This window comes from Cricetulus griseus (genome assembly GCF_003668045.3).
Source record: "Cricetulus griseus strain 17A/GY chromosome 1 unlocalized genomic scaffold, alternate assembly CriGri-PICRH-1.0 chr1_1, whole genome shotgun sequence".
In the NCBI taxonomy this organism is placed as follows: Eukaryota; Metazoa; Chordata; class Mammalia; order Rodentia; family Cricetidae; genus Cricetulus; species Cricetulus griseus.
Window position 1 is genome coordinate 130,699,807 of NW_023276807.1, and position 13,087 is coordinate 130,712,893.

General features: G+C 41.6%; 1 protein-coding gene across 1 annotated transcript in view; it reads left to right on the forward strand.

Moving 5' to 3' along the window:
* The first annotated feature begins 318 nt into the window (after window positions 1-318).
* Window positions 319-13,087, forward strand: part of Nwd2 (NACHT and WD repeat domain containing 2) — a 154,905-nt gene continuing 142,136 nt past the window's right edge. The window contains exon 1 of the mRNA XM_027390701.1: window positions 319-469. Within this exon, the coding sequence (XP_027246502.1) occupies window positions 319-469 (151 nt within the window). The remainder of the gene's footprint in view (window positions 470-13,087) is intronic.

The window sequence follows — 13,087 nt, forward strand, 5'->3', positions numbered from 1 at the left end:
CAAATGTGCTCTTCCCGGCGCAACCCGGCGCCGCCCGCGTAGCATCCTCCGCGCTGACCTCCTGCGCTGCAGCGCGGAGCCTTGGGCCAGAGCCAAGGCAGTCCTCAGAGGTGCGGGAGGCGACGGCAACCCCGGGACCCAAGGGTCCCTATGGCCACCGCCCGCGGGCGGCTGCTGAGCACCACGGAGCTTGCGGGCTGCGCCCGGGGCTCTGAGCCGCTCTGAGCTGCGGCGCCTGCCGACGTCGCCCTCGCGGGGCTGCGAAGGGTCAAAGACCCCAGGAACAGAAGTGGTAGTGGCAGATCCTCCCACAGGGCGATGTGGCCGGCCGGCGCGGGCACCAAGCTGCCCTGTCCCCGGGACTCCGCGCTCAAGCGGGCGGCGTTCTCCGGGAACCTTACCGCCCTGCCTTCTCACCTCGTACCCGCTGGCCGCAGCGTCAGAGTCTTCATCAGCGCCAACCCTGAAGGTAAGTCCATTACCCCCGTTTGTCTGTTGATCCTTCTATCGGTGCGGGGACGAAAGTGTGTGGGGCCTCACAGCCAGGTGCACTCTGTGTCCCCTGCGCTCCCTGCCTCCCGCAGCAGCCCGGAGCGCGTGGGAATTTCATTGCAATCACTTATTTTTTTCTTTAACTCATCCGCTTCCCTGCTGACTTCTAGGACACACTTGTCTTCCCCCAGTCAATCTAAGATATAGCCGAGGCATTGTTAGACGCTTTCTAGAAAATCATTCTGCCTCTTCCACCCCAACCCCTTTGCCTTTCTTCTATCGGTTTCTTTCGCCTGATAACCACAAACGGTAGCTAAAAGGTCCTCATCCAGGTGGCAAGCATGTTCTTTGAAGCACAGGTCTTGCCGGTGGGAAGGGCGGTGGAGATCAAGGGGACACAGGCTCTGTGTCAGGCAAGAGTGGCATTCACCCAGCAAAGAATTGGTCCTGGAAGGCTCAGATGAGCTCATCTCTGCTGGGTGTCAGTCTCCTGGGTTGAGTTCCTGCTCAGGTCAAGCACCTGCTAGGTGCTCCCCAGAAACTTATTGGTTCCTGGCTTTTGCAGTCACCATGACAGAAGCTGTTTTCAGTTCTTAAGGTTAACTTTTAAACTGGCTAAGGCTTCACAGGAAACGGGAGAGGGGTGACCCTAAGAAGAGTTTTATAAATTTGTAAGTCTGTTGTACCCTAACAAGCCTTGGGCCTAATTTAAAAAAAAAAAAATGTTTTGTTTTGTTTACACTGAAGAGTATGCTCCGTTGAATACTCAAGGCTCAAGTTGCTTGTAAAATACATGCTGAGAAGACAGAAAAAGTAACTTTATGTAAACAATCACTTCTAAACGGGAGGGGTGCACTGTTGGAAATTACTGGTAAATTACTTTTGTTTTGTGGTCACAATGGATTTGAGGAAAGAATCAAATAATTAACACACCGCAGTTAATAGGAGAGTTCTATGCTGGGGGTGGGGGAGCTGACTGCCCTCCCCTGAATTTACAACTCACTTTCACAGAACTTAATAAAGCTTAAATTTAGAGAGATCTGGTGACATTAAACATCATCTCATATCAAGCATGCCATCTGGGACTTTGACATGAAATCTGAATTAAATAACCCTAAAGTGGGGAGCCTCATTCATGTTAGGGTTCAGGAAAGTCCCAGGAATGATGTCTGAAAGAATTGTATTAAATAATGTTTAGTCCTGAAATTTTCAATAATCCAAGACTTTCTTAAATGTCACTAGAATTGTTTGCCCTGCGGTGACATCAACTAAAGCACTACCTTGTCCCTTAAGCAAACTGGTTCTAAAATACCGGGGGTGTTCTGATAATGTTACCAGTGGTTCATTTGTTTCTTTAAATATGTGTTTTCTAGGATTGCAAGATAATGAATTGATATTGAAAAGAATTAATTTCATTTTTGTTACACCTGTGCATGCACATTATTCTTCAAACTCTCAACTTAGTTGCACTGAAAACTTAACACAGATTAAAGCACAGGAAAGCAAACACAAGGGAGGCATCAGCCATGCCTCTTGGTCACTGATTTGCAAACACAAGGGAGGCATCAGCCATGCCTCTTGGTCACTGATTTTGCTGGATGGCTTCCAGGCTGATCTTAAAGGTCCAGAAATGTGAAGCTTACTTGAGAAGGAGGACTTTGAATTTTATCCAGGCTAAAGAGCCAAGGGGATATTGAAAATAGGCAGGGATGGACATTTTTAATGCTCTCAACCTGAAGCCTTAAAACTCCGGGAAATGCTCCATCCAAGGCAGCACTTTACCATGGCATCTTTATGGATTCAATTTAGAAAGCAAATGCTTGTGTGTTGGTACCATCCAATATTAGATTCTTGGACACTACTTAAGATGAAGAGTCTTTCCACTGTCAAGTTAAGGCAAAGGACATTATCTCATGTTTCCTTTACAAACAGAAGCCCAATTTGCATTACGAATAAAAGCTGTTTTGTGCTGAAACCATCTTTGTTTTGTTTTGAGAAGCCCAAAAAGACTGTTGCTGAGGTGCTTGTTTTTTAATGGGTACTGCTTTATAAAACTTGTGCGGAATTGGAAATTCCCCAACCACAATGATAGCAATATGTGTCTTCAGAATGGGTAATTAGGTTTTCATGCATTAGCGCATGCAATTTTGATTTCATCCTCAAACACTTCCAGGAGTGGTAAGCAAAGGGATTCCTCCCATTCCACAGGTGAGACAACTCAGACTTTAAGCAAAGGGAGACTTCCTATTCTACAGGTGAGACAACTTTACAAGGTGAAGCTAATTCTCTGGATTCATACCAAACAGTGAAACAGACAGATCCCATAAGAAACTCAAAATACCTACTTTGCTTCTCTTTGCCAGTCTAAACAGCATCCAGATCCCTGTAAATGCCTCACATCTACATGGCCAAATATGGTGGGTAAGTGTTGCCCAGAATCTTCTAGCTCCAAAAATATGGACGACTGAAATGGAACATAACTGCCCCAATCTACTTGTTCCCATTGAGAGGTAGTTATGGGACACACAAGAGCATCTCAGAGCATTCTGCACTATAACAGGCTTGTACTTCAAAAGTCTATGCATGTCTGACCTGCCTTTACTATATGGACAATGCTGGATACTTGTCAGGGGAGACAATCACATTATACCAGACTCACTTGGATAGACTTCACCTAGTCTGACTCTCTTTCATCTGTGCCATCTTTCTTAATCCTTGGGTATTTTATAGTCGTGTATGTCATTACTGTCTCTCTCTGCCAGAACACGCTTTCAAAATATATACAAAATAGTCTACTGTGATTAGATTAGCCAGTCCGAGCATATGGAAAGGAAAGGATCCTGCATGAGTCTCCCCAGTTTTTAGGACAGAAGGGCTTTCCTAACCCACCTTTCTTCTGAACCAGTTTAGGGTAAAGTTAAATCAAATCTTCATGCAAACGAAAGATAAGACATTCACTTTGCTATTGACAAAGGATGGTGCAAACTCACAGCAATTAACCCATGATCTCCTGGATTAAATGTGAGTTGGTACTCTCTCCTATCTTTTCGGGGAGGAAATGAGTATTTCTTATTAAATATGCTGGATTAACAGTCATGACATATATGTGTCTATAAGAATACACACCTTCACTTTAGTAGGTGTTGTTCACAGCTTTCCTAAATGCTAGAAATGTCTGTCTGCAGTGGTAGCATTAGTCATGGGTGATGGGTGAGTACTAAATAATGTGACTAAGAATATTAACATTTGTTTTAATAAATTTAGTGATATAAACATGTATGTCATTTAATGAGTTTAATTATATGCACATGTGGCTACTGGCTGGAAGCTCTAAGTCAGTGGTTCTCAACCGGTAGGGCACAACCCCTTGGGGTAACGTATCAGATAACCGGAATGTCAGATATTTACATTATGATTCAAAACAGTAGCAAAGTTACAGTTACAAAGTAGCAAGGAGACAATTTTATGGTTGGGGGTCACCACAGCATGAGGAACTATATTAAAGGTCACAGTATTAGTAAAGTTGAGAACCACTGCTCTAAATAGATAAAGACAATAAGTAGCTTCATGTCAAATGAAGTTTTATCCCTGACTGTGGCTATTTTGGGTTCTGCAATTACTAAAACTGGGGACAGTCTATTGTTGACTAAGGTTTGGGGATTTTGATACTGCAGCAAAGAGATATGGACTTTATGGGAGAATTTGGTTTAGACTATGCAAATTGAGTTTCCCAAAATCAAATCCACAACTACACGGAGTTCCCAACTTCCAGATGAGAGGCAAATAATTGTGCCTCTTGCCAGGGACAGAGTTAACCTTTTTCAAATCTAAAACATGGGTGAGAATAGGGATTACAGTTTTCCTCGAAATATTTTTAAATTTCTGGGTTTCTGTGCTTATATATTCCTTCCATATGAAGCCATCCAATGAGGGCAGAGTAAGTTGTAGCATTGCATATCCAGGGCTACTATGCTAGTACACCTCACTCCACATGTGAAAAGAAATTTGGAATAAAGAAGAAATCCCCTACATTCATTGCTGTACACTTCCACTTAGATTTTCATGCCTAGCTTTGATGAACATTCAGACCATTCCCATTTATTTTTCTTTAGTCAGTGTGACTTTACAGCTTCCAGATTCTTCTTCATGCCTTAAGGTGCACAGCTGGAAATCTTATTCTCCATTTTGATGGAGGCACAGAAAAGATGACATCCTGCCTCATGCCCACACAGGTTCCTTGTCTGCAACCACTAGCCACTTTCATTAGTTTGCATTTCTACCCCAAACAAAGAAAGATAAGCATCAATATTCAAATGAGACCTATAAGAATTCTTCACAAACAAAAAAAGAATTCTTCACTATTTTTACTCTTACCTTTCTATCATCCTAAACTCTCATGGATACCTTTTCTTGTTATCTATACTCATTGACAAGAAAAAACTATAGTAGAAAGCATATGTATACATGTGCATCTATACACATATAGACATCTTGATACCCCAAGAATCTTTAAAAATAAAGAATCTTAAATGAGAATATGCCAACTATGCTACTTCATGATAAGCATACACAAAACATTCATAATACACAGACACAAAAGTCTACTGGCTACGTCTCATTGGTCCTTAAGGAGACATTATTGGGGAATTAGCAATAGACTTAATAGGCTTGTGAGCCAAACTTTCTGGGTTTGAATTTTCAATCTGCTATTTAATGAACTATTTCTGAACAAGATCTTTAACTCCTTTGTTTTCAGTGTCCTAACTCATGAAGGAAGATAACAGTAGTAGCTGTGTGGAGCTAGAGAGTAGGGTAAATGAGCAAATACACCCAAAGCCCTTACACAAGCACTGGCTACATAGGAAACAACAAACATTTACTATCTTTCATTGTGTTATTTTCCAGTGACATCCAGGCACTGAGTAAGTGTGTCTTTGAAAGAAATGAGGTCTATATCAGTCATTCTAACTCAACCTAGAAAAAGAAACCTTTCTACTCTAGACCTTTCATAGAATTGGTTGCTTCCAAAAATCTTTGCAAAGCTTGAAGAACAAAAAGTCAGGGGTACCACTATCCATATAGGTACCATTGCAAAAACTGCCACCCAGAGGACAAAAAGCTGTAGAAGTGCCTGTGGATACCAAGTAGCCAGCAGCCTCTGCAAAAATGACATAACTGCTATTAAACCGCTTGCCAAATGCGATAAGCAATAGCAGAAGTCTATTGCTAATTCCCCAATAATGTCTCCTTAAGGACCAATGAGACGTAGCCAGTAGACTTTTGTGTCTGTGTATTATGAATGTTTTGTGTATGCTTATCATGAAGTAGCATAGTTGGCATATTCTCATTTAAGATTCTTTATTTTTAAAGATTCTTGGGGTATCAAGATGTCCATTACCTTCCCTTCATATGTCAGGAATCTTTAGGGAGTGACAGCACACTGGTCCAGGGCTACAATATCAGTGCATTGTTCTCCATGTGTGGAGAGACATGTGGAAAAAAAGAAATTTGGGATTTTTCACTGTGCATTTCCACTTACACTTCTGCAGTGGTCATCTTCAAGAGTTTTATTCCCATTCCTGGCTTTGATGGGCCAGAACTGCACATGGATACTGGCAACAGGCAGGTCTAAGAATTTCCCTGTTTCCAGCCCATACTCTGCAATGGAGAAAATGGAATGGAAAGGACGGGTAATGGATCCTCAGCACCACAAAAAAAAAAAAACAAAAACAAAAACAAACAAAAAAAAAAACATGAGAAAGCAGACGCATGCATTCCTTCAAACAAGCAATCTTCCTGTGCGTTCGGTTCTATACGGATGACATTCTGGTGCTTAAAACACAGCAGCCACCACTGCTAAATACCATAAACTCCTATGGTATTTAGGAATTTACCTAAATACCATAATGTATGTGATGAGTGTCATACTAAGGATATAAGCAAAGGAGCATTCAAGAAACTCCAAGGAGAGTTGCATAAACCAGTATTTTGAGGGGGAGTAGGAGTCAGAGTGAGGAGCTGGGCGGTCTCCCCATGGGAATGAATAGAGTCAGAGTATGGAAACCATCTACATGATAATCAAATATGAGGCAAAGTGATGATGAGTTTTCCACAGGGAACAGAAAGAAACAGTCTTTGTTATTCAGAAAATAAAAGTCTTTGTTATTCTAGCAATTTGAATAGGAACAGAACTGACATCTTGTGATAACACTCAAAAGCATAACCTGGCCCATAGAGCTTCACTAGATACAAATTGATTCTGACTTCATGGTTTAACATACCAGCTACATCTTTCAACATTCTTTTTATACCATGGTATTGCTCTTCTCATTTTCTATTTTAAAAGATGTCTGAGGGTTTTGAGTCTCTGTTTCAGTGATCTGTTGCTATTAATCAACCCACTCCAAGACATAAAAGCTTAAAACAATGACTTGCTGTTTTTCATCCTTGTGTGATCGGGAACTCAGACAACACTCACTGTTCCATGGGTGTTAACATATGGTCTGCCCCATAAAACACTAGTTTGAACAAGAAGGTAGTGTATGCTCTTCGGGCACGGGTCAGCTTTCAAAGAGCAAGAGTGCACTGGTAGGCTAAGATGTCTCCTGTACTCTTCCCAGAGTTTGCAGTTGTGGAGGAGGGAAATGAGATGACACAGAGAGTTGAGGAGACTCAGAGACCTTCTGGTCTTTGCAGAGATCATCCTCCAACATTCTTACCCATCAAGATGAGAACATTCTTACCCATCAAGAATGTAAGATAATTGCACCAAGAACTGCAAACAAATATCAGAATATGTCTATAAGACTGGAGCTTGGCATGGCCTTGGGAATAGTCATTCCATCTCTTTAAGTAACTAAAAAATAAAATTAAAAAAAAACCACACCGACATTTTTTAAATGGCAAGTGTGAGAAATTCTACAAAATATCATGAAATAATTGAATTTAATAAAGTAAGCCTAAGGGCTCATTTTTTAAAAAAATCAGGCTGAGGATATTAGCATTTATTGAAATGCTAGAAAATGAACTTTGTTGAGAAATCTCTAGCAAGAACTCACAGGACAATATATATTTCACTGACTCAATAAGAAAACATTCACAATTAATCACCTTTGTGTGTAAACATTCCATGAACGAAAATCCAAAGCATTCCAGAAGAGTAGTTATGCAGGCATTTGGACATCAAAGGCTAGCTATGGTCAAGCATAGACCAAAAACAGTAAGCAATCCAGCTTCAGGTTGCTTTCCAACAACAATTTCTTTGAAATTTTTCTCTGGGTTGTCATGTAACTTAAGCAGATAAAGGAGGTGTAGGTTTTCTCAAAAGTCGTGGAAGTGCTACAATGTAAAATATGTCTAGAAGAAATTGTGGTGATACTGGCATGGAGACACCTGTATCCCTTTACATTTCCTCACAATAGCTATTGAATTGAAGAGTAATTCCTCAAATTAAAATATGTTGGCTGATGCATTGGACAAAGAAGTTATGTGATATAAACTTAATAAAAAAGATCAGAAAGTACAGCTCAGAATGATAGCAATAGCCACGTCTAATTAGATACTTCCTTTAAAAAAAAGTTTTAAATCAAAACTATTTCAAATACTGTGACAGGGATTCTATTCAGAGCAAAGGAGAAGTGACAGGTGTCTCACTCCTATAGGGATTGCAGGAATGAAACGGTAAAACAGAAAGAGTATCCTTCATAATGCTGTCATTACAATAGTATCTTTCAGAGATTCTTGCCACCAAATCCATTTCTTTCTTTTTCTTTTTCTTTTTTTCCATTTTTTATTGAATTAGAAACAAGATTGTTTTACATATCAATCCCAGTTCCCTCTTTCTCCCCTCCTCGCCTACCACCACCCCAACTAAAACCCTACCTATCACATACCCTTTCTGCTCCCAAGGGAGGGTGAGGCCTTACATAGGGGGGATCTTCAGAGTCTGTCATATCCTTTGGGATAGGTCCTAGGCTCACCCCCATGTGTCTTGGCTCAGGGAGTATCCCTCTATGTGAAATGGGCTCCCAAAGTTCACACTTATGTAGAGATAAATACTGATTTACTACAGAAGGTTCCATGGATTTCGGAGGTCTCCTCACTGACACCCATATTCATGGGGTCTGGATCAGTTCCATGCTGGTTTCCCAGCTATCAGTCTGGAGACCAAGAGCTCCTCATTGCTCAGGTCAGCTGTTTCTGTGGGTTTCACCAACCAGGTCTGGACCCCTTTGCTCATCACTCATCCTTCTCTGCAACTGGATTCCAGTTCAGTTCCGTGATTAGCTGTGGGTGTCTGCTTCTACTTCTACCAGCCGCTGCATGAAGGCTATAGGATGGCATATAAGTCAGTCATCAATCTCATTATCAGGGGATGGCATTTAAGGTAGCCTCTCCTCTATTCCTTAGATTGTTAGTTGTGTCATCTTGGTAAATGTCCAGACATTTCCCTAGTGCCTGATTTCTCTTTAAACTTAAAATGTCTCCCTCTATTATGGTATCTCTTATCTTGTTTTCTTCTATTCTTCCCCGGACTCAATCATTCTGCTCCCTCATGTCCTCCTCACCCCTCCTCTTTTGCCCGTCTCATTCTCCTAGCACCCTCTCCCCTCCCCCATGCTCCCAATTTGCTCAGGAGATCTTGTTCCTTTTCCAAATCCATTTCTTTATAATGTATTTTAAGTATCAGCTACAGTGTTTTCTAGATTCCCATTATGCCCCTGCAGACTCCTAATTAGTTGATATGGACACTTACGAAAGAGGGAGGAGATACATATTGCTGTCTTGATTTTTTAGACCCATATGTCTAAGACACATGACAAGTACAACTGTCCAAAACACAAACACTGCATTTGTAAGAGGCATGCTCTCATGAGGAGGCTGATTGAAATGACTGGAATCAAGTGGTTGCATCACATGTCTTCATCAAGCATGAGCCACTCACATTTAGTCAAAAGGAAAGACTCAGGTGAACTGAATCTAAGAATTGAAGTCTACTCTAAAGGACAATCAGTGGGACACTGGGACAGTAGGACAGGGGGACAGTGCTCTGGCTGCAGGTTATGAGAACAAATCCAGATCAAGAAAGGGGGGTATTTGGGTCTAGAGAGTCCCATAGAATCTAAAAGCAACCAACAAGTGATCAAATAATAAGACAAAATTTAATTTTCCTAAGTGTAAGAAGCATAATCACAGATTTTACTGAGATAGCCAGGACTCAGAAACTGTACGTTATAATATGTCAAAAGACCTAGAAACTAGTTATAAGGATGGCAGGGGAATGAGAATTACTTGACTGACATCTTTACTATTGCTGTTACTGAATGCAGGCTTTGGGCATATATGATGCATGAAGGTTTTGGAAAATATTATGCTTGATGACCATGGTAAAGTGAGGACAGGTAAAAAGGAGCCCAGACTGCAGTGAAAAGGGAAGGCTGCCACAATCCGCACCCACATACAAAGTGATAACTGTTACTTAGCAATGTGACCTGTGAGTCACAGAGAGCTAGGAAAGAAACAGTGGTAAGAACTTCCTGGATAACTTTATGATTGTGTCAATGTGCTGAGAACAGCTCCATTATACATAGGAGGTTTGCTTCCAGGTGTGTTAGGATGGATGCAGGAGCTGCTCCTTGGGAGGAGTTGTTCAGTACAAATAAGTAATTAGTGTGAGAAATGAAAAGGGCCTAATATTTTAGTAGCAATCTCTAAAGAATGGGAGGTGTATATACCCCAGAAGTGAGGTATGTCTCATTTCTGAATCATTGGAGAAGAATGTGGAGCCATATTAAAGCTGGATGAAAAAGAGAATAATGGTTGATTAGTAATGCCTGTCATGGCATGAAGAGTAGCATTTAGCATTTACTATACTATACAGTATATTTTTTCCATGGAAAAGGGGAGGAGACAATAGGAGCAGCAAAAAGAAAGAACATTTTAATTCTACTTCCTTTGGCCAAAGCAGAGAAAGCAAGCATACAGAGGAGGAGATTATACTGGTGAAAATAACTGGTAAGAAATTCTTGCTCGAATGACAGAACTGATAGAATCACAGCTTCCCAAAGGGAGAAGGATGTGTTGAAACTGTTAAATATACTGAAAATGTACTTGCATCAAGTAGAACCTGCATGCCAGGCTGTTGCTAAGCAGAGTAGCTTCAGCAAAAGATCATATTCAGTGGATGACACTATAGAAAATGCTAACTAAATTAAGATCCAGAAGTTATTGGGGTCACTGTGTAATAAGAGAAAGCTTCAAATGATGCAAAAAAAATTTTTTGTAAGAAAAATCTTTTAAGAACACCAAAAAGACATGAAAAATTGAGTTAATTTTTTAGCCCACATGCCCTATTCATAAACCAGAATATTCTATTGTTTTAGACCATTTTGTGTAGCTGCAACAAAGTACCCTGCACTAGGTTTATGGAGCTCATAGTTCTGAAAACCAGTAGACATGGCACCACATTTGTTTGGCTCCAATGAGGGTCTTCTGTCTCCATCACACATGCCCAATCTATTCATGGCAGAAGCTTATGCAACAGGAAGAAATCACACAGCAAAATAAGAAACCAGAGTGATTCACAGACCAGGATTGTTCATTTTACGACGACCCATTCTCATGGGAACCAGTGATAACTGCAATAATTTCTTATGAGGGTAGCACCCTAGTGACCTAGTGATGTAACTACCAGCTGTGAGCTCCCACCTCTTTAGGGTACCGCAGTCTCTCAGCACCCTACCCCACTGGGGCCCAAAGCTTCCAGCACAAGAACCCATGAAAAATTGCTTTATACAAAAGTAACTTCAATAATATTTGGATTATTAAGAAAAAGGAATATGATCCAGGCCCATTTCACCCATGAAATATTTTCTAGTTTTTTTTTCTGCTACAATGAGAAACATCATGACCAAAAGCAACTTGAGGAAGACAGGATTTATGTCACTCACAGGTTACACAGTCCATTAGCAAAAAGAAGTCATCTCAGGAACTTGAGCAGGAAGCCACAACAGAGACTATTGAGGAATGCTGTTTCTTGTCTTGCTTTCTCAGTTACACTCAGCTACCTTTCTTATATGACTTAGACCCACCAGACTAGAGATTGCATTGCCCACAATGGAAGATTCCTGTGACTCCTGCTCCATCTTTTTTTGTTTGTTTGTTTGTTTGTTTATGCTCTCTCTGTTTCTTTTTTTATTTTTTTATTAGTTCAAATTAGGAACAAGCTTGTTTCACATGTCAATCCCTTCTCCCTCTCCCTCCCCTCACCCTCACCCCTCCTACTCTCTCCAACCTACTCCCAACCCCATCCACCCTCCACTCCCCAGGCAGGGTAGGGCCCTCAACAGGGGCTCTGCAAACTCCACATCATCCTGGGCTGGGCCTACGCCCTTCCCCATGTGTCCAGGGCAAGAGTGCATCCCTTCACTTGGGATGGGCTCTCAAAGTCTCTTCTTACACCAGGGAAAAATACTAATCCACCACCAGGGGCCTCCTAGAGTGCAGAGGTCTCCTCATTGACATCCATGTTCAGGGGTCTGGATCAGTCCTGTACTGGCCTCCCAGACAGCAGTCTGGGGTCCATGTGCTCCCCCTTGTTCAGGCCAGCTGTTTCTGTGGGTTTCTCCAACCTGGTACTGACCCCTTCAATCTTCATTCCTCCCTCTCTGCAACCAAGTTCCAGAGTTCAGTTTAGTGTGTATCTGTGGATGCCTGCCTCTGCTTCCATCAGCCACTGGATGAGGGCTCTAGGATGGCATAACAAGTAGTCATCTATCTCATTTTAGGGGAAGGGCGTTTAGATTATCCTCTCCACCATTGCCTGGATTGTCCCTTTGTGTCATCCTTGTAGGTCTCTGGAAGTCTCCCTAGGGCCAGATCTCTTCTTGGACCTATAGTGGCTCCCTCTAATATGGTATTTCTCATCCTGCTCTCTCTCCTCTATTATTCCCCCAACTCAATATTTCTGCTCCACCTTTTCCTCCTCTTCTCTCCGCTTCTCCTGCTCTCATTCTGGCAGCTCCCCCTCCCGTAGCCTCATGCTCCCAATTAGCAAAGGATTTCCTGCTCCTTCCCATTCCTGGGGTCCATGCATTTATCCCCTAGAGTACTTAATGTTTCCTAATTTCTTTGGTGAAGAGGATTGTAGGCTGGTAATCCTTTGCTCTATGTCTAAAATTCATATATGAGTGAGTACATACCGTGTTTGTCTTTTTGTTACCTCACTCAGGATTGTTTCTTCTAATAGTATCCATTTGCCTGCGAATTTCAAGATTCCATTGCTTTTTTCCTGCTGAGTAGTACTCCATTGTATGAATGTATCACATTTTCTCTATCCATTCTTCAGTTGAGGGACATCTAGGTTGCTTCCAGGTTCTGGCTAATACAAACAATGCTTCTATGAACATCGTTGAACATATGTCCTTATTATATGAATGTGCATTATTTGGGTATATAACCAGGAGAGGAATTGCTGGATCTTGAGGTAGACTGATTCCAATTTTTCTGAGCAACTGCCATACTGATTTCCAGAGTGGTCTTACTAGTTCACACTCCCACCAGCAATGAAGGAGTATTCCTTTTTCTCCACAACCTC